This window comes from Fringilla coelebs (genome assembly GCF_963513975.1).
Source record: "Fringilla coelebs genome assembly, chromosome: 19".
Lineage (NCBI taxonomy): Eukaryota > Metazoa > Chordata > Aves > Passeriformes > Fringillidae > Fringilla > Fringilla coelebs.
In genome coordinates, this window is record NC_140045.1 from 2,479,150 (window position 1) to 2,494,682 (window position 15,533).

The following is a 15,533-nucleotide window of genomic DNA, read 5'->3' on the forward strand; positions in this document are numbered from 1 at the left end:
CCCCGGGAGAGGGGCAGGGAAGGGGCAGGGAGCCACCAGCCAGGGACAGGAGGGGAGGGCTCAAGGGACAAAGGACACCCAGGGGTAGAGGGCATCCTTTGAATCTGCCAATCACTCCCTTCTGGAATGCCAGGACTGACAGACAGTGCTGGGAGGGGGAAGGAGAGGGGACTGACACACCTGGGGAGGGGCCCAAGGTTCTGGGGTGACCCCTGAAATCACAGCAGAGCAGGTTCCATGAAGTGTGCCATGGTTTCCTTCTCAGGAAGGAGCAGGGGCTGAGGTGACAATGATTTCACTGCCATCTTTGTGCCTCCCTGCCCTGCAGGTGCATTGGCTCCATCCAGTACCTGAAGAACAAGTTTGGCAGAGGATATCTGCTGGAAATCAAGGCCAAGGATGCAGAGAGCTCTGATGCTCTGCACGCTGAGGTTCTGAAGATTTTCCCGGGTGCCGCCCGCCAGGAGAGGTAACTGCAAAATGTGGGGTGAGGAGTGGCTTCAACACTGCCTCATCCCTGAGAACATCCCTGGTGGGATGGCCAGACACAGCTGCAGAGGGATGAAGAGCTCCCTGCAGGGGGATCTGGCTTACAAAGTCACCACATCCATCCCTCCTGGGATCCCAGCAGCAGGACACCCATAAAGGTTTGACCCTAGAACCCCAATCCAGAGCAAGAATCACCTTTTCTTCTGTTTCCTCCAGGTTCCCCTCTTTGCTTGTCTACAAGGTCCCAATGAGAGATGCCCTGCCCCTGTCCCAGTCCTTCTCCAAGCTGGAGGAAGGTAAGAGTAAAACCAGGTGACTTTCTGAAAAGGCAGAACAGCAACTGCTCATTTTCAACCTTTTTCCCATTTCTCCACAGCCAAACGAAGCTGCAGCCTCGAGGAGTACAGCTTCTCCTTGAATACTCTGTCTCAGGTAGGTGAATTTTATTTGTGCTGTGACAAAAGCTGCAGCCAAACCCAGGCTGGTGCAGAGGCCAAAAAGCAGCTCCACCAAAAAACTGCCTGAGGGTGGTGGGTGAAGGGTTCTCTACTGGCAAAGTGGTGGAAAATGGTTTGGTTTTTTTACTGCTGGGATTTTTCATGGTGGGGACAAGTCTGGATGAAATCCTAAACCCCACTTGGCCGAGGAAGGCACACAGCACACCCAAGGAGGGAGCTGCCCATGCCCAGCCCCCCTGGGTGCCCTGGAACCAGCAGATTATTGATTGCTGCTGGTGGCAAAGGTGAGGAATGGTTAAATCAATCCATTGGTGGGGAAAACCTGTATGGAAATACCTACAGGCAGGGGATGCCTGTCTGTCTACTCCAGAGAGCACAGGAGGCTCAGCTTGTCTACATCCTTACATCCAGAAAAGCAAATATATATGGGGAAAAACCTGTGTGATACAATGGTCTCCTCAAGCCAGGTGTCACAAACTCTTGGAGATCTGTTTCACACCCAAGATAGCTCAGCTACCTCAGAAGGCACAAAATCATCAGCATGGCTTCTGTGGCAGTGTTGGAAACAAAAGGGTTTTAATAAAAGGCAAAATAACAAAACTCTTTACAGAGAAAAACTGAGCCAGGTGTAAGACGTTCTTGCTCCTGGTAAAACACCTCACAGAAGCCATTAGTTCCTTTGTTCTCTTCTTTTTCTAGTGAATTGCTCAGGCAGGACTTTTTGGCTCTTGGCTAATTGGCCATGCTTAAATTTGAGGTGAAGTCCCCCAGGTCCTATGAGGTGTCTTTTTTGCTAATTGAAGAAATAAATTTCTGGGCTTTTTTTTTTCCTTTTTAAGCAGATAAAGGATAGTTTTGTCACTCTGTCATCAGGGGGAAAATTTCTATTCCTACATCTGTAGGGAAAACCTGTATGGAATTACCTTCAGGCAGGGGATGCCTGTCTGCTCACTCCAGAGAGAAAGGAGGCTCAGCTCCTGCTCCCAAAAAGCCTCCCAACACCTCTCCCAGGGCTGCAGAGCTGTGCCCCCTGCAAAGGAGCATCACAGAGAAATAACCCAAGCATTACCTTGTTTCAGGTGTTTCTGGAGCTCTCCCGAGAGCAGGAAAAGGAAAATTTTGATCTGACTTTGGATGGGACTTTTGAATGGAAGCAGCTGCAGCAGGAGGACTGTTAAATGCTCATTTATGCATTGCTCAGTATTAACCAAAGTGCACATATTTACTGCCACTCTCAGTCTACCAGGGGAGGGGAAGGGGCTCCTCTGTGCTGCAGAAGGTGTTTCACCTGCAGGGCTCTCAGCTCCAAGGTGTTTCACCTGCAGCTCTCTGCACTCCCAAAGCTGGCTGATCCAATAGTGCCTGGTCTGGGCAAGCCAGGCAGGGTGAAGCAGGAGGAATGAAGGTTTTGCAGAAAGGAGGGTCCCACTCCATCCCTGGGGATGGAATCTCCCTGGATCTGGGTTGCACCAGGGCATCTGGGCACGCTCTGCCCTCCTGGGTTCCTCTCCCACCCCTGCCTGGGACTCTGCCTGTGTCGTGTTCTTACTGGAATTTGCACTCCATTTTTATACCCTTCCAATAAATGTCTCTATAGAACAAACTGCAGCTCCATCCTCATCTGTCTTCATTGCTGGGCACCCTGAGGAACTGCCCCACTGCCTCCCCTGGGGATGGGGGGCTGCAGAGGGCAGGGAGATGTTCACCCGGCGCAGCAAATGCTCAGCCCTGCCCTCCCTCCACTCTGGGGCGAGTGGTTGTCAGTCCTTCCCCTGGAAACCACCCAGGGGGAGCAGAGAAGGTTCCAGAGAGCCCCTTCCAGTAGCTGAGGAGAGCTGGAGAGGGAGTTTTTACAAGGGACTGGGGTGATGGGACATGGTAGAATGGTTTCAAGCAGGCAGAGAGCAGGTTTAGATTGAATATTGGGGGAAAAAATCTTCCCTGAGAGGGAGGTGAGACCCTGCACAGCCCCATCCCTGGAAACATTCCAAGCCAGGTTGGATTTGGTTTGGAATAACCTGGTCTGGTTCAAAGTGACCCTGCTCACTGCAGAGGGATGGATTGGGTGAACTTCACTGGTCCCTCTCAACCCAAATTATTCAATGACTTCCCTCCTTTAATCCCTGTGCCCAGCTCATTTGCAAAGGTTAAAACTGAACAGACAATGCTCATTTCTCTCCAGGCAGTCCCAGGGGTGGCTGTGTTGCAATCACTGCTTGTGCACATCCCACACTCAGCTCCAAAACACATTTTGGCAGTTGGAGGACACATCTTCAGGGACATCCTGGTTGTTTCCTCTTTTTTTTCTTTTTTTTGGGGGGTATAATTAAAAGTAAACTTTTGTAATTGTGTTGTTTATTAACCAATTTGTGTTTTATAGTTTTATTATATTTGTTTATTACTTGTTTAAAGTTGTTGCTTGCACAACAGCTCCCTTCCTACTCTGCACCCCTGAGAAATGGGTGAATGAAGTCACCAAACATTTGTGTTCACACACTCAGCCCCAGGAAATGGGGATTCTCTGAAAGAAAAGAGTTTTATCTGCTGCTCTGGGGGTATCAGTAGCAGTGGAGAACTCAAATACCATTTATATGATCTGTTGCTGTTGGATTTTTTATTTTCCTTAGCTTTTTGTGGTTTGTGCCTCTGCAGATGCTGCTTTGAGTGGCTTTGTGAAATCCACTCTGCTCTGCCCCCTGTGTCCTGCTGTGACACACAGAAATCTGGGAATCCTCCCCTTGCCCACCCAGCAGGATGGACCCGCTCCCTTTGCACGATGTAAAGACTCAGACAGCACCAAAACCCCCAGCAAACAAGTCCTGTCCAGAGAGAGCATCTCTGGGGCTGGAGAGGGAAGGAGGAATTCCTTCTGACGCTGCTTCTGCTGCTGCCCCCTCCAAAGGGAGCACCAGCCTTCCCTCCCACAGCTCTGAGGGATTATTCCCCCTGATATTTGACATTTCCCATTGCAAGGGAAGGTGAAGCAAGCCTCCATCACCTCATGCACAGGAGGAGAAGGAAAAGCCCCCAGAGAGCCCCCAAAGAGGAGCTGTTGGAGCTGGGCTTTGCCTCAGCCCAGAGGGAAGGGGGACAGGGCTGGTGGCATTGCCAGCACACAGGGGACAGCTCCAGCTCCTGGCCCATGGCCAGCGCTGGGAGAAAGGGGCTCTGTCACCAGCACAAAGCAGATTTCAGCTGGCAAGAGGGAACAAACAAAAGTTCTCCAAAAGTTCACGAGGACTTCACTTTCCCATTGGGGAAAAAAAAAAAAAAGAAAGAACAAGAGAAGGGTTTCCTGGAAATGAACTGACTGCTTAAATATTCCCTTTGGAGTTTGCCTCTTCCCCCTGAGCTGAAGGACTGAGGGAGGAGAAACATCCCCAGGAGCTGCAAAACATCCCCAGGGGCTCTGCCTGTGAGAGGAGGGGCTGGCAGATCCTGCTGGGGTGTGGATTCCTGCTCCAGCACGAAAGCAGCCCCAGAACTGCCCTAACTGATTATTGTCCCTATTTCCCAGCCCAACATGGGGCTCCTTTGCTGCTAAAGCTGGAGCAGAGACTGCTGGCTGTGCCTGGGGTGAATCCATCCTCCCTATTGTATTGCAGGGTGCCCCTGTGGCAGGGAGGAATGATGAATCTGACTCCATGTGCTCAGAAGGCTCATTTATTATTTTATGATACCATATTACATTAAAGAATGCTAAATTAAACTATACTAAAGAATACAGAAAGGATACAGACAGAAAAAGATAATAATGAAAACTGGTGACTCTCTCCAGAGCCCTGACACAGCCTGGCCCTGAGTGGTCAAAGAGTGAAAACAACTCCCAGCAGAATGCAATGGAACAATCACCTGTGGGTGAACAATCTCCAAACACATTCCACAGGAGCACAACACAGGAGAAGCAAATGAGATCAGAATTGTTTCCCTTTTCTCTGAGGCTTCTCAGCTTCCCAGGAGAAAAACCCTGGGTGAAGGGATTTTCTAGAAAATACGAATCCATCCTCCCAGGACAGCAGCTCCCGTTGCTCCCTGCAGGAACCCAGCAAGAACTTGGCCTGACCAACAGAGAGATTCTCATTTCTTACATTTTATAATGCCCCCTTTATCCAAGAAAAGGACAAAGCACACAAAGGGCCATTCAGCAGCTGCCTCCAGGGCTGATCCCCAGGCACCACGTCCCAAATTGTCCCCCTGCAGTGACAGTGAGGAGCAGGAGAGGAGGGTCTCACGTGTGTTTTGAAGGAGTCTGAAGTTTTCTGGAGTGTGCTGTGGTTCCTGTGCTGGGTGGCTGGAAGACGTTCCTTGGAAACATCATTTTCCAGAGGTGCAGGTCAGATCCCTGTTTCTCTGCCTGATGCCTTGTGCAGGCTGAGCTGGAGCAGAAGCTGGGCAGAGTCCCAGAATAAAGCAGGGATTGATCCCAAGGATCTCCTCCATGGATCCACCTGGGGCAGCACCAGAGCCCAGCCAGGGCTGCACCCAAGATGACCCAAAATGGCCCCAAAATGCCCGGCCGGGCACGGGGTCTCTCCCTGGGATCAGCTCTGCTCCATTTGCACCTTGCAGTTCATTGTCCCATCCCAGCTTTAGCCCCTGCAGCCCCACCCTGCTTGTTTTTCTCTCTGCAGCCCACGGGGTTTGTGCTCCTGGGCTGGCATTGGGATCATTTGTCCTTGGTGCCCAGCTGGAGCAGGAATTGTTTTGTGTCCCTGCTCTGTGCACAGAGCTCAGCATCCCCTGCTGTGAGCCCAGACCCGCACACTGAAGCAGCACAGAACCTGAAAAATAGAAAAGCTGAACCTGAGGCATCACTCCAAGCAGCAGAATTGAGGCAAGGCAGATGCTGGCAAGCTCAGAAGCCAATTCCCTTTTTCCATCCACTAGAGACAAAAGAGGAAATGGGGGTTGGATTCTGTGTCCACGTGTGGAGGGGAGCAGGGTGGATCAGCTCCTCAGCCTGGTAGTACCAGGCTGTTGGAAAAGCAACTCTCAGCATTGAATTTTTAAAGCATTTCAGCCTGAATGACTCTGCAGGTGAAGCTGAGAAGGGTTTTCCTCCTGCTCTGCCGCTTCCTGATTCATCTCAGCACCTCAAACCCCTTTGGAGACTTCCAGCCCCAAATATTCTCTGTAGCAGCAGATGGCTCAAATATCAGGCAGAAGAGGACATGTGGCTGTGGCAGCAGCCAAACCCAACAAAATATTTGCTTCAAAGCAGGAGGAAGGGCAGCGTGTCCAGCTGGGAAAAGCAGGAAATGGTTTCTGAAAGAGTGAAAGAAGGGATGGAGAGGGAGATGATTGTGTAAGACATGATGTTCCAATTAGAGCAGTCCTGAATGACAGCAGCAGTTCATGAACTCCTGTTCCAGGCAGAGTGGAGATGTTGGATTTGTTCCTGTGCAGCTCCATCCTGGCACAGATGCCAGATGGTTTTGTGGGCAGGTGGGGAAGGAACACCCCTGGGTGTCTGTGCCCCCGTGGACAGCACTGGCAGGAGGATGGGATCCCCCCTCATGCTGGGCTTTGTGCTTTTCAGGATGAGTTTTGGTTTTTGAAAGGGCCAGAACCCACCTGGGCCGGCGTGGCAGCAGCTCTGTGGGCACAGAAAGAAACACAACTGTGCCAGGCATCATCCTGGGAGAGGCTGTGGGGAGATCACAGAAAAGAATGAGGAACAATTCTTGTCTTAACCTGCTGCACCTGCTGGTGTGAGCCTGCAGAATGTGTTACAGAGATTTGTCTACCAAAGGGTGGTTTCTTAATTAGCCAGTGGTGATTGTGTTTGGATTGGAGCACCAATTAGGTCCTTAAAAGCAATGAGGTTCTTAATAAAGATTATTATTGATCCACCTTCTGTGATACGTGGAATCAATGCTAATTATTACCTGGCTGTGGGGGTACCAGTGGGTTTTTCTGGGTCTGGATTGAAGGCACTTGAGACAGTGATTCATGTTCAGACTCAGGTGTTTATTATTTCTATCAGTAAAACAGTCTCACTGCTGTGAGTTCTGCAGCTTTTCATTGGAAGACACAAAATGCCCAACAATCTCTTGGTACAAGAGCTTTTTAAACTGAACTGTCCAATGAAGAGCTGACACCTGGATTATTTCCCTTTTAACCCAATAACTGATCCCACAGAGCTGCAATGGGGACTTTTCCACCCAGTTACAAAATGCCACCCAAACCCATGGAGAAGGAGGAAGGAGCAGCACGAAGAAGAAGCCCAGGATGACACCCTGTGCCCTCCATCCTGCTGCCACCCACAACACACTAAAAACCCCAAACCCTCAATTTCCCACACCCCTACACTGCTCTCTATAGTCTACTGCACACTTTTGTGGATTCCAGTCTATCTTGAAGTCTTGAAAATTTTCTCCATGAGTGAGGGTCAGGGTCAGAGCTGCCTTGGGGGTCAGGGCACCCCAGAGCAGGCAGAGAAATATTCCCAGTGCCCTGGGTTTGCACACCAGGCTGGGGATGCCTTACCATGACAGCAATTTCCCTGGAGAGCTGCTGGCTTGGCTCAGAGGTGGTGATGGATTGACATCCATCAGGATTGATGTCAGCAGGACACTGGGTGCCACAGGCAAACCATTCCTGTGGGTTTGGAACAGGTTCCCCTGGGTTACTGTGCCTGTGAAATATCACAGGTTTGCTGCAAGAGTTGTCACTGCTGTGACATCCCTGGCTCTGCCAGGTAAATGGATGCAGCTTTAGGAAATGGAAATGCCTCTAAATAATCTGCTCTTGCAGGTGGCTACAGCAGCTTAGCCCTTGCTTTGAACCTTTCCCTTTCCCTTTCCCTTTCCCTTTCCCTTTCCCTTTCCCTTTCCCTTTCCCTTTCCCTTTCCCTTTCCCCTTTCCCTTTCCCTTTCCCTTTCCCTTTCCCTTTCCCTTTCCCTTTCCCTTTCCCTTTCCCTTTCCTTCCCTTCCTTTCCCCCTTGCTTTTCTTTGGCCTCATTGTGAGAAATTCATTTCATTTTCCAAACGCAAACCCTCTCAAGGGTTCTCAGGATGCTAAGGAGGAATTCAGAAAAAAAATAGCAAAAAAGAAGCAAATGAAGGGGTTTTGTTTAATTATTTTTTTGTTTTAATTTGAGAAATAACTGGCTTTGAACCTGCCCTGTGTTTCCTTCTCAGGGGAGGACAGAAGCCTCCTGCCAGCATGGTGTCAAGGGCTCCACCACATTTCACACAAGGATTTGTGCTTGCCTCTCACAAAGCACTGAGGAGTGAGAAATGAGCTCTGGTGAGGAAATGATTGCACAACACCTCCTCCATCTGATTCCTCGTGTTTGCAGAACATCCCTCCCCTGTCCTGGGGCTTTCCTGGAAGCTGAGGGAGAGCAGTTACAGGACAAACAGATGGGAATTAACAGATTTTGGTTAACTTTGGACGTGGAAACCCAACAAGAGAAAACTGGGAGTGAAGGAACTCTTTTTTTGGGGGGAAGAAATAACCTTTGTTTTATTAAAAACTGGGCATGGGCACAACACAGCAAGTGTGTGATGGCCAAGTGACCAAGGCCGGGCTGGATGTGGCTGTGAGCACCCTGGGACAGTGGGAGGTGTCCCTGCCCATATCAGGGGGTGGACTGAGATGCATTTTAGGGTCCTTTCCACCCAAACCATTCTGGGATTCTGTGTTTCACCAGCAATAGCAATGCACTTCAAAATCACCCCCTCAAGTGAAACACAGACAATCATTCTCTTGAGCTGCAGCTTTTCCAGCAGCAGGGCTGCAGGGCAGTGCTGCCTCCCAAGAAAACATTTTGCTCTGTCATCATAAGGTTGGAAAAATCCTCTTAGATCAAGCCCAGCCCTTGCTGGCTGATCTCTTCCTTTTGCAGCCTCCCTGCTTTGTTAGAAAGGGAAAATTGCCATTTTGGAGGGAGAAAAGGCCTTGATTTGCCATTTGCAGCTGTCTCACCTCAGCTGCCTGTGGAGCACTCCCACAAGGACAGGTGGGCTGAGAGTGTCCTGTGGAGAAAATGCACCAAAAACTGAAAATCCCCTGATCCCACCTGGGAAGAGATGGATACTGCAGGTGGGATGCTCAGGGCCACCTTGTCCTTGCTCTGCCAGGATCCCTCCTGCTTTTTGTGCTGCAGCTGGATCTGTTCCTGCAGGGAAGCCTCTGCCAGCTGCTGGGGCTGGCACAGCTTCCACAGGGAAAATCCCCACGGCTGGGACGTGGGGCCAGCGGGGAGGGGACAGCAGCCGGCAGAGGCGCTGGCTCTGGGGGGACACGCACAGAGGGTGTCCCGACAGCTGCGGGCTCCTTTTTCCCCTTCTCTCCGAGAGAAACTGAGTTTTTGCCCTTTTTTTGTTCCTTTGTTTTGCACGCGAAAGTAATTCCGCACGAAGGCTTTCCCAGAAAAGCGATGCGAGACTTTTCCTTGGCTTTCCTGGAAGCGATGAATCACCTCGCTCCTTTTTTGGGGGGTGTCCCGGCGGCCGGAGGGGCGCGACCCGGTGCGACATCCGCGCTCGGGCTGTGCCACCTCCCGGTGGCGGCGGGCGGTGCATCCCTGAATTCCTGAATCCCTGTGTCCCTGCATCCCCGCATCCCCGAATCCCGGCGTCCCTGAATTCCTGAATCCCTGTGTCCCCGCGTCCCTGCATCCCCGAATCCCCGCGTCCCTGAATCCCTGCAACCCCGCATCCCTGCATCACTGCAGCCTCACATCCCTGCAACCCTGTGTCCCTGCACCCCCGCATCCCTGTGTCCCCATATCCCTGCAACCCTGAATCCCTGCATTCCTGAATCCCCACATGCCCACATCTGTGTCCCTGCATCCCTCCATCCCTGAATCCCCACATCCCTGAATCCTTGAATCCTTGCAACCCTGAATTCCTGAATCCCCACATCACTGCAGCCCCACATCCCTGCAACCCTGAATCTCTCCATCCCTGCATCCCTGCATCCCCACATCCCCTCAACCCTCCGTCCCTGCATCCCTGCATCCCCTCATCCCTCCATCCCTGCATCCCCTCATCCCTCCATCCCTGCATCCCCTCATCCCTCCATCCCTGCATCCCCACATCCCCTCATCCCTCCATCCCTGCATCCCCTCATCCCTCCATCCCTGCATCCCCACATCCCCTCATCCCTCCATCCCTGCATCCCCTCATCCCTCCATCCCTCCACCCCTCCATCCCCACATCCCTCCATCCCTGCATCCCTGCATCCCTCCATCCCCACATCTCTCCATCCCTGCATCCCTCCATCCCCACATCCCCACATCTCTCCATCCCTCCATCCCTCCATCCCTGCACCCCTCCATCCCCCCATCCCTCCATCCCTGTATCCCCTCATCCATCCATCCCTCCATCCCTCCATCCCTGCACCCCTCCATCCCCACATCCCTCCATCCCCGCATCCCTGCATCCCTGCATCCCCACATCTCTCCATCCCTGCATCCCTCCATCCCTGCATCCCCACATCTCTCCATCCCCACATCCCTGTATCCCCTCATCCCTCCATCCCTGCCCAAACCCCAGCCCCGTGCAGGTCTTCATCGCCAGGATTTTCTCGTTTTGTTGCCCGGCTGAGCCCGCCCAACTTTTATTCCCAGGCCTTTTCTGCGGCTCGGCGCCGCCGCTGGGCGGCTTTGGCTCCAGGCGGAGGGAAGGAGGAGGTGGAGAAGCCGCCCCGCAGGTGCTGGGATGTGGCTGGTGGCCACGGGAGTGCAGCAGCCACCAGCAGCAGCAGGGATGTTCACTTCTAAACCCGTCCGTGCTGGAGCTCTGACCTCATCAGTGCCATCAGAGTTTTGGGGGCAGACGGGTCCTGGGATTCCCTTTGCCCAAAGGGAAATCAATATCAAATATATCCACTTGATACTGAAGGAAAAGAGAGGAAAATAAACGGGTGTTATTCCAATATATCCCTGTCTCTCCTCCAGTGCCAGCTTCCCTGAAATGCTGCCATGCCCATGGCCAGGGCGTTGGAATTAGGGGATTTTTATCCAAACCCAAGCCATTCTTTGATTCTGTATCATGGGAAGGTATCCCAGCCCGTCCTGCTGCAGTTTGGCATTATTGCTCTCTGCTACCTTTAATCCCTGCTCAGATGAGGAGAGAGGTTCTGGTCAGTCATGCCTCAGTGCTGCCAAATCAGACTCACATTTTTTGCAGTCGTAACTCTCCTCCCAATCCCACACCAAGCTCCATAAATCTGTGTCTCCTTTCCCCCTGGAGGATGCTCGCAGTTCAGGGCAAGAAGGAGCAGTTAATTGGTAAGGAAAGAATAACAAAGTGTGGGCACAGATCCAAAACCAGGATTTATTTAGGAAGATTTTCTGGTTATTATCTACTTAGGAACGGAGGATTTGTCAGAGCAGATCAGAGCATTTTCATCAAATCTGGCATCCTGCATGGAGTGGTGATAGTGAGAGGATGCTCCTGGGGGAAACTCTCTGGATTCTCTCAGAAGTGCAGGTGCTGGATGCTGTTGGAAAGGGGGGCAGAGGCAACGCTGAGGTAAAACCAGAACCAGCAGCAAAGTGCAGTCCCTGGAACCAGCTCCAGCCTGAGCTGATCCAGCAGAGGTGGAGGGGATGCTCTCCTGCAGCAGGAGGGTGAGAGCTGTCCTTAGGTTATTGTGTTATTGTGTTAAATAAACCCAAATCCTCCCCCAGCTCAGCCCCAAGTCCAGCCACATCCCCCTGGCCCAGCCGCAAGGACCCACCCCTCCTCTGTGTCACATCTGGGGACACTGAGCACAAAACCCCCCAGGCTCCACCAAGAAACACATTTTGGATGTTCAGCCCTGGCATTCCAGCAACAACAACGTCATCCTGAGCCACCGAGTGCTTGGGCAATGTTTGGTTTATGAGGCGGGGCTGGAGCTGCTGCAAAAACAATCCCTGTTCCTAAAAAGAAAACATTCTCTTGTAAACAAGTGGAAAAAAACCCCCACATGTGTGTATGCAAAGGAAAGAGGAGTGGGAAATAAATGCCTTTTCTAATGCAGGATGAGGCTCCAGAAAGGCAGTGGAGATGAAGAGTTTTGTGGCAGAGGGGGAGAGTGTGGGGTGGGCTGGGAGCACCGGGGCCGTGATGGCCTCAGCTCCTCGGTGCTGCTCTGGAATATAAATATAAATATAAATATAAATATAAATATAAATATAAATATAAATATAAATATAAATATAAATATAAATATAAATATAAATATAAATATAAATATAAATATAAATATAAATATAAATATAAATATAAATATAAATATAAATATGAGTTATACTCTGAGTTCATCGAGTGGGGCTGGAGGAACAGCAGGGAACCTCTCCAGAAGAGCTGTCTCCAGTTCAAGCACAGCTCCTGGGCTCATGTGTGGAGGAGAACATCCCAAGAAGAAATTTATTGTATTTGCAGGGTGCCCCCATGAAGGAAGGAATGATGAATGACTCCATGTGCATCTGACTCATGGAGGACAAGCCCTTCCAGTGGCGTTAACTCCTGCAAGATGCACCTGGGCACATCAAGGGTTACCTTACCCTGCCTCAGCTCCTCTGTGCTCCCTGATTTTACAGTTCCTGCTTTTAAATCTTACTTTTCTGTTGGAAACCACTCCTTTTTTATCATCTATACATTACACCTCCTAAAATGCATCCCTTAATCCCCAAAACTGCACCCAGCAATGCCCAGAGATCCACAACTGGAAGCATTTCCCTGGGAAATGTCCTTTACACAGCCAGCAGGGTCAGGGGAAAAGGAAAAACAACACACACACATGATCAATATTTTTTAAAATAGGATTTGAAAGCAAGACATGAGAAGCCTCTGTCTGGTTTTCATTTTAAATGGAAAAAAAATATGGCTATTATTACATGGTAATGTTACTCCACTGAAAGAACAAAGTGTAGATAAAACCTGCAGGCTTAATAAGGCTCAGGAAAAATCAAATTGAAAGCAAATCTTTGAAAATCTCTAGGTAATCTGTGTTCCATTTATCATGCTTTGGCAATCAGAAAGTAAAACCAGGCTTAACATAATGAGGAAAATCAAACAGGCTTTTTTCCCCCCTGCTGCTCTAAAATCCCAGAATATCATCATCACAGAAAAGGGGAAAAAATGGAGGAACCTCTGCCCTCCTGCTGGAGCAGAGGGAATTTAATTGCAAAGGTTTCTTCCTGTGTGTCTGAGAAGATGATGCGAGGCTGGAATTTTTTAATGACAATATTTAAGCTCTCCTTGGTGACACGGAGCTGGAGCAGCACTCCTGTCCTCAGCTGGCAGATGGGAAGGCAACAACGGTTTGTGACAAGCTGAAAATGGGAAAAAGCCCCCAAAATAAAACCCCTGACTTCTCTTGACATCTCCACCTGGCCAGGTCAGCAGCACAGAGCTGGCTGGGAGATGCTGAGGACACTGGTGGGAAGCAGAGCTGAGGAAAAAGCTGTGGGTTTGGTGATTCCAGAGCCCTGAACATTCCAGCTGCTGGAAGGGGATTGTGCCAGGCACCCCTGGGAGAGCCTGGCACTGCCCCCCTGCCCAGGCAATTTTGGGGTACACAGGGGTGGAGGCCAGGGCTCATCCCCAGCACTGGCCACGGCTGGGTGTCCTGGCTGTGGGCACAGAGGGGAAGCTGAGATTTGGGAATCAGGCCTCCCAAAGTCCCAGGTGGAACCACTGCACTCTGAGGGGGATTCTCCCCATCCTGACACTGCTGCTCCTCAGATCCAGACAAGGATGGCCTTTTACTCCAGGCACTTTGTGGCAGTCATATTTTCTGGAAAAAAATCCCTTTACCCAGGATTTTTCTCCTGGGATGCTGAGAAGCCTCAGAGAAAAGGAAAACAATTCTGATCTCATTTGCTTCTCCTGTGTTGTGCTGATGTGGAATGTGTTTGGAGATTGTTCACCCACAGGTGATTGTTCCATTGCATTCTGCTGGGAGTTGTTTTCACTCTTTGGCCAAGCTGTGTTGGGACTCTCTCCAGAGTCACGAGTTTTCATTATTATCTTTTTAGCCTTCTCTAAGTATCCTGTCTGTATTCTTTAGTATAGTTCAGTATAGCATTCTTTAATAGAATATAGTATCATAAAATAATAAATGAGCCTTCTGAGAACATGGAGTCAGGTTCATCATTCCTCCCTTCACCTGAGAACCCCACAAATACAAGAGTACCCCTTTTCCCTCACGGATTTTCCCACTGGAGTTCTGTTGGAACCGTGGTTACTGAGAATTTCAGACTTTCTGTGCTGCCAGGCACTGACCCCATGAGAACACTGCATTGACCTGAGGCCGTGGAGAAGCTTCCAGAATGGAATGAGAGAACTGGGATTGTGGGTGTGGAGTTTGGATAGAAGTGTGTGATAGCACAGGGTGGAAAACTCAGAGTTTAAGGCTTTAGAATACAGTAATATAGATAAAGCAAGATGGAAGTTTTAGGGTGGAGGCTGCTCCTTCTTCCTCACCTTCTTCTCCATGGGTTGGGGTGGTTTTGTGTAATTGGATAAAAATCCCCACTGCAGGCACAGGTGGTTGGTTATTGAGTTAAAAGTAAAAATAATTGAGGTGTCATTTCTTAATTGGACAGTTTATGCTTAAAAGGCCTTGTAGAGAGAGAGATGGGGCTCCATTTTTAGTTTGTTAGGGTGAAGTGCTGCAGAACTCAGGGTTTGTGAGACTGTGACAGAGATAAGAACCTTCCTCCTCCCCTTGCACCTTGCAGGGCTGGGGATGGTCCAAAGCAGCTGCCAGGAGTTAATGAGCAAAATATCCTGGGTGAACTGGTTAATGAGCATCTCTCCTGCAGGTGAGGAGCTGAGATGAGAACATTCCCTGCTCCAGTGGTGCTGGGATGTGACAGCCCACCAAGGAGGGAGCTGGGGGAGACAGTCACCTCTCCTCAGCTGGATCACAGTCCCAGCCAAGCTCATCTGCATTCATCTTGCACTCATTAAAATCACTTCTTCTGTTTCTAATTCAACCAGCGCTGCCAAGATCAAGAATTAAAAATTGATGAGCCAGTGTCCCTGGAAAAAAAAAAGAAGAAATAAAAAAAAATGTAAGTTCATCAGCCAGAGCAGCACAAATTTTAAAATAATCATGAAAAATGTCTGGCTGCTCCTTTGGGCTTGGCACTTCCATGGGTGGGAAGATGTACAAAAACTGAGAGTGTTGCACAATCATGGAAGTCCAGAGGCTGGAGCTTCCTGGGGGCAGCCCCAAAAATGGCCTCACTCATGGGGAAACCCCAAATTCTGAACCCCAAAATTGGCCTCACTTATGGGGAAACCCCAAATTCTGAACCCCAAAATTGGCCTCACTTATGGGGAAAGCCCAAATTCTGAGCCAGAAGGGTGGGATGAGCTGGTTTGGCTCCTCTAATGCTGCCTCAGGACTAGTGTCACTGCTGAGGTGACAGCAGCCAGGGGCTCTCATGGGGACAGAGCAGCACCCAGGAGGAATGTGTGACTTAGCAGCAGAAGTAAATAATGACATTTTAAATTCTGCATGAGTGACAAACTCAACATCATTTTCAACATGACCTAATTAAGGTCACCGATGACAATGGCTGGAGACAAAGATGATAAACACCATTTATTTGAAGCAGATGAGAACTTGGA

General features: G+C 50.2%; 1 protein-coding gene across 2 annotated transcripts in view; it reads left to right on the plus strand.

Annotated features, from left to right (window-relative positions):
* LOC311161067 (ATP-binding cassette sub-family A member 10-like) overlaps positions 1–2,550 on the plus strand; it is a 30,304-nt gene extending 27,754 nt beyond the window's left edge. For both annotated transcript variants that reach the window (XM_084218341.1, XM_084218342.1), the window contains 4 exons: positions 329–469; positions 706–785; positions 866–921; positions 2,027–2,550. In XM_084218341.1, coding sequence (XP_084074467.1) covers positions 329–469; positions 706–785; positions 866–921; positions 2,027–2,125 — 376 coding nt within the window. In that variant the 3' untranslated portion in view covers positions 2,126–2,550. The remainder of the gene's footprint in view (positions 1–328; positions 470–705; positions 786–865; positions 922–2,026) is intronic.
* Positions 2,551–15,533: the final 12,983 nt, after the last annotated feature.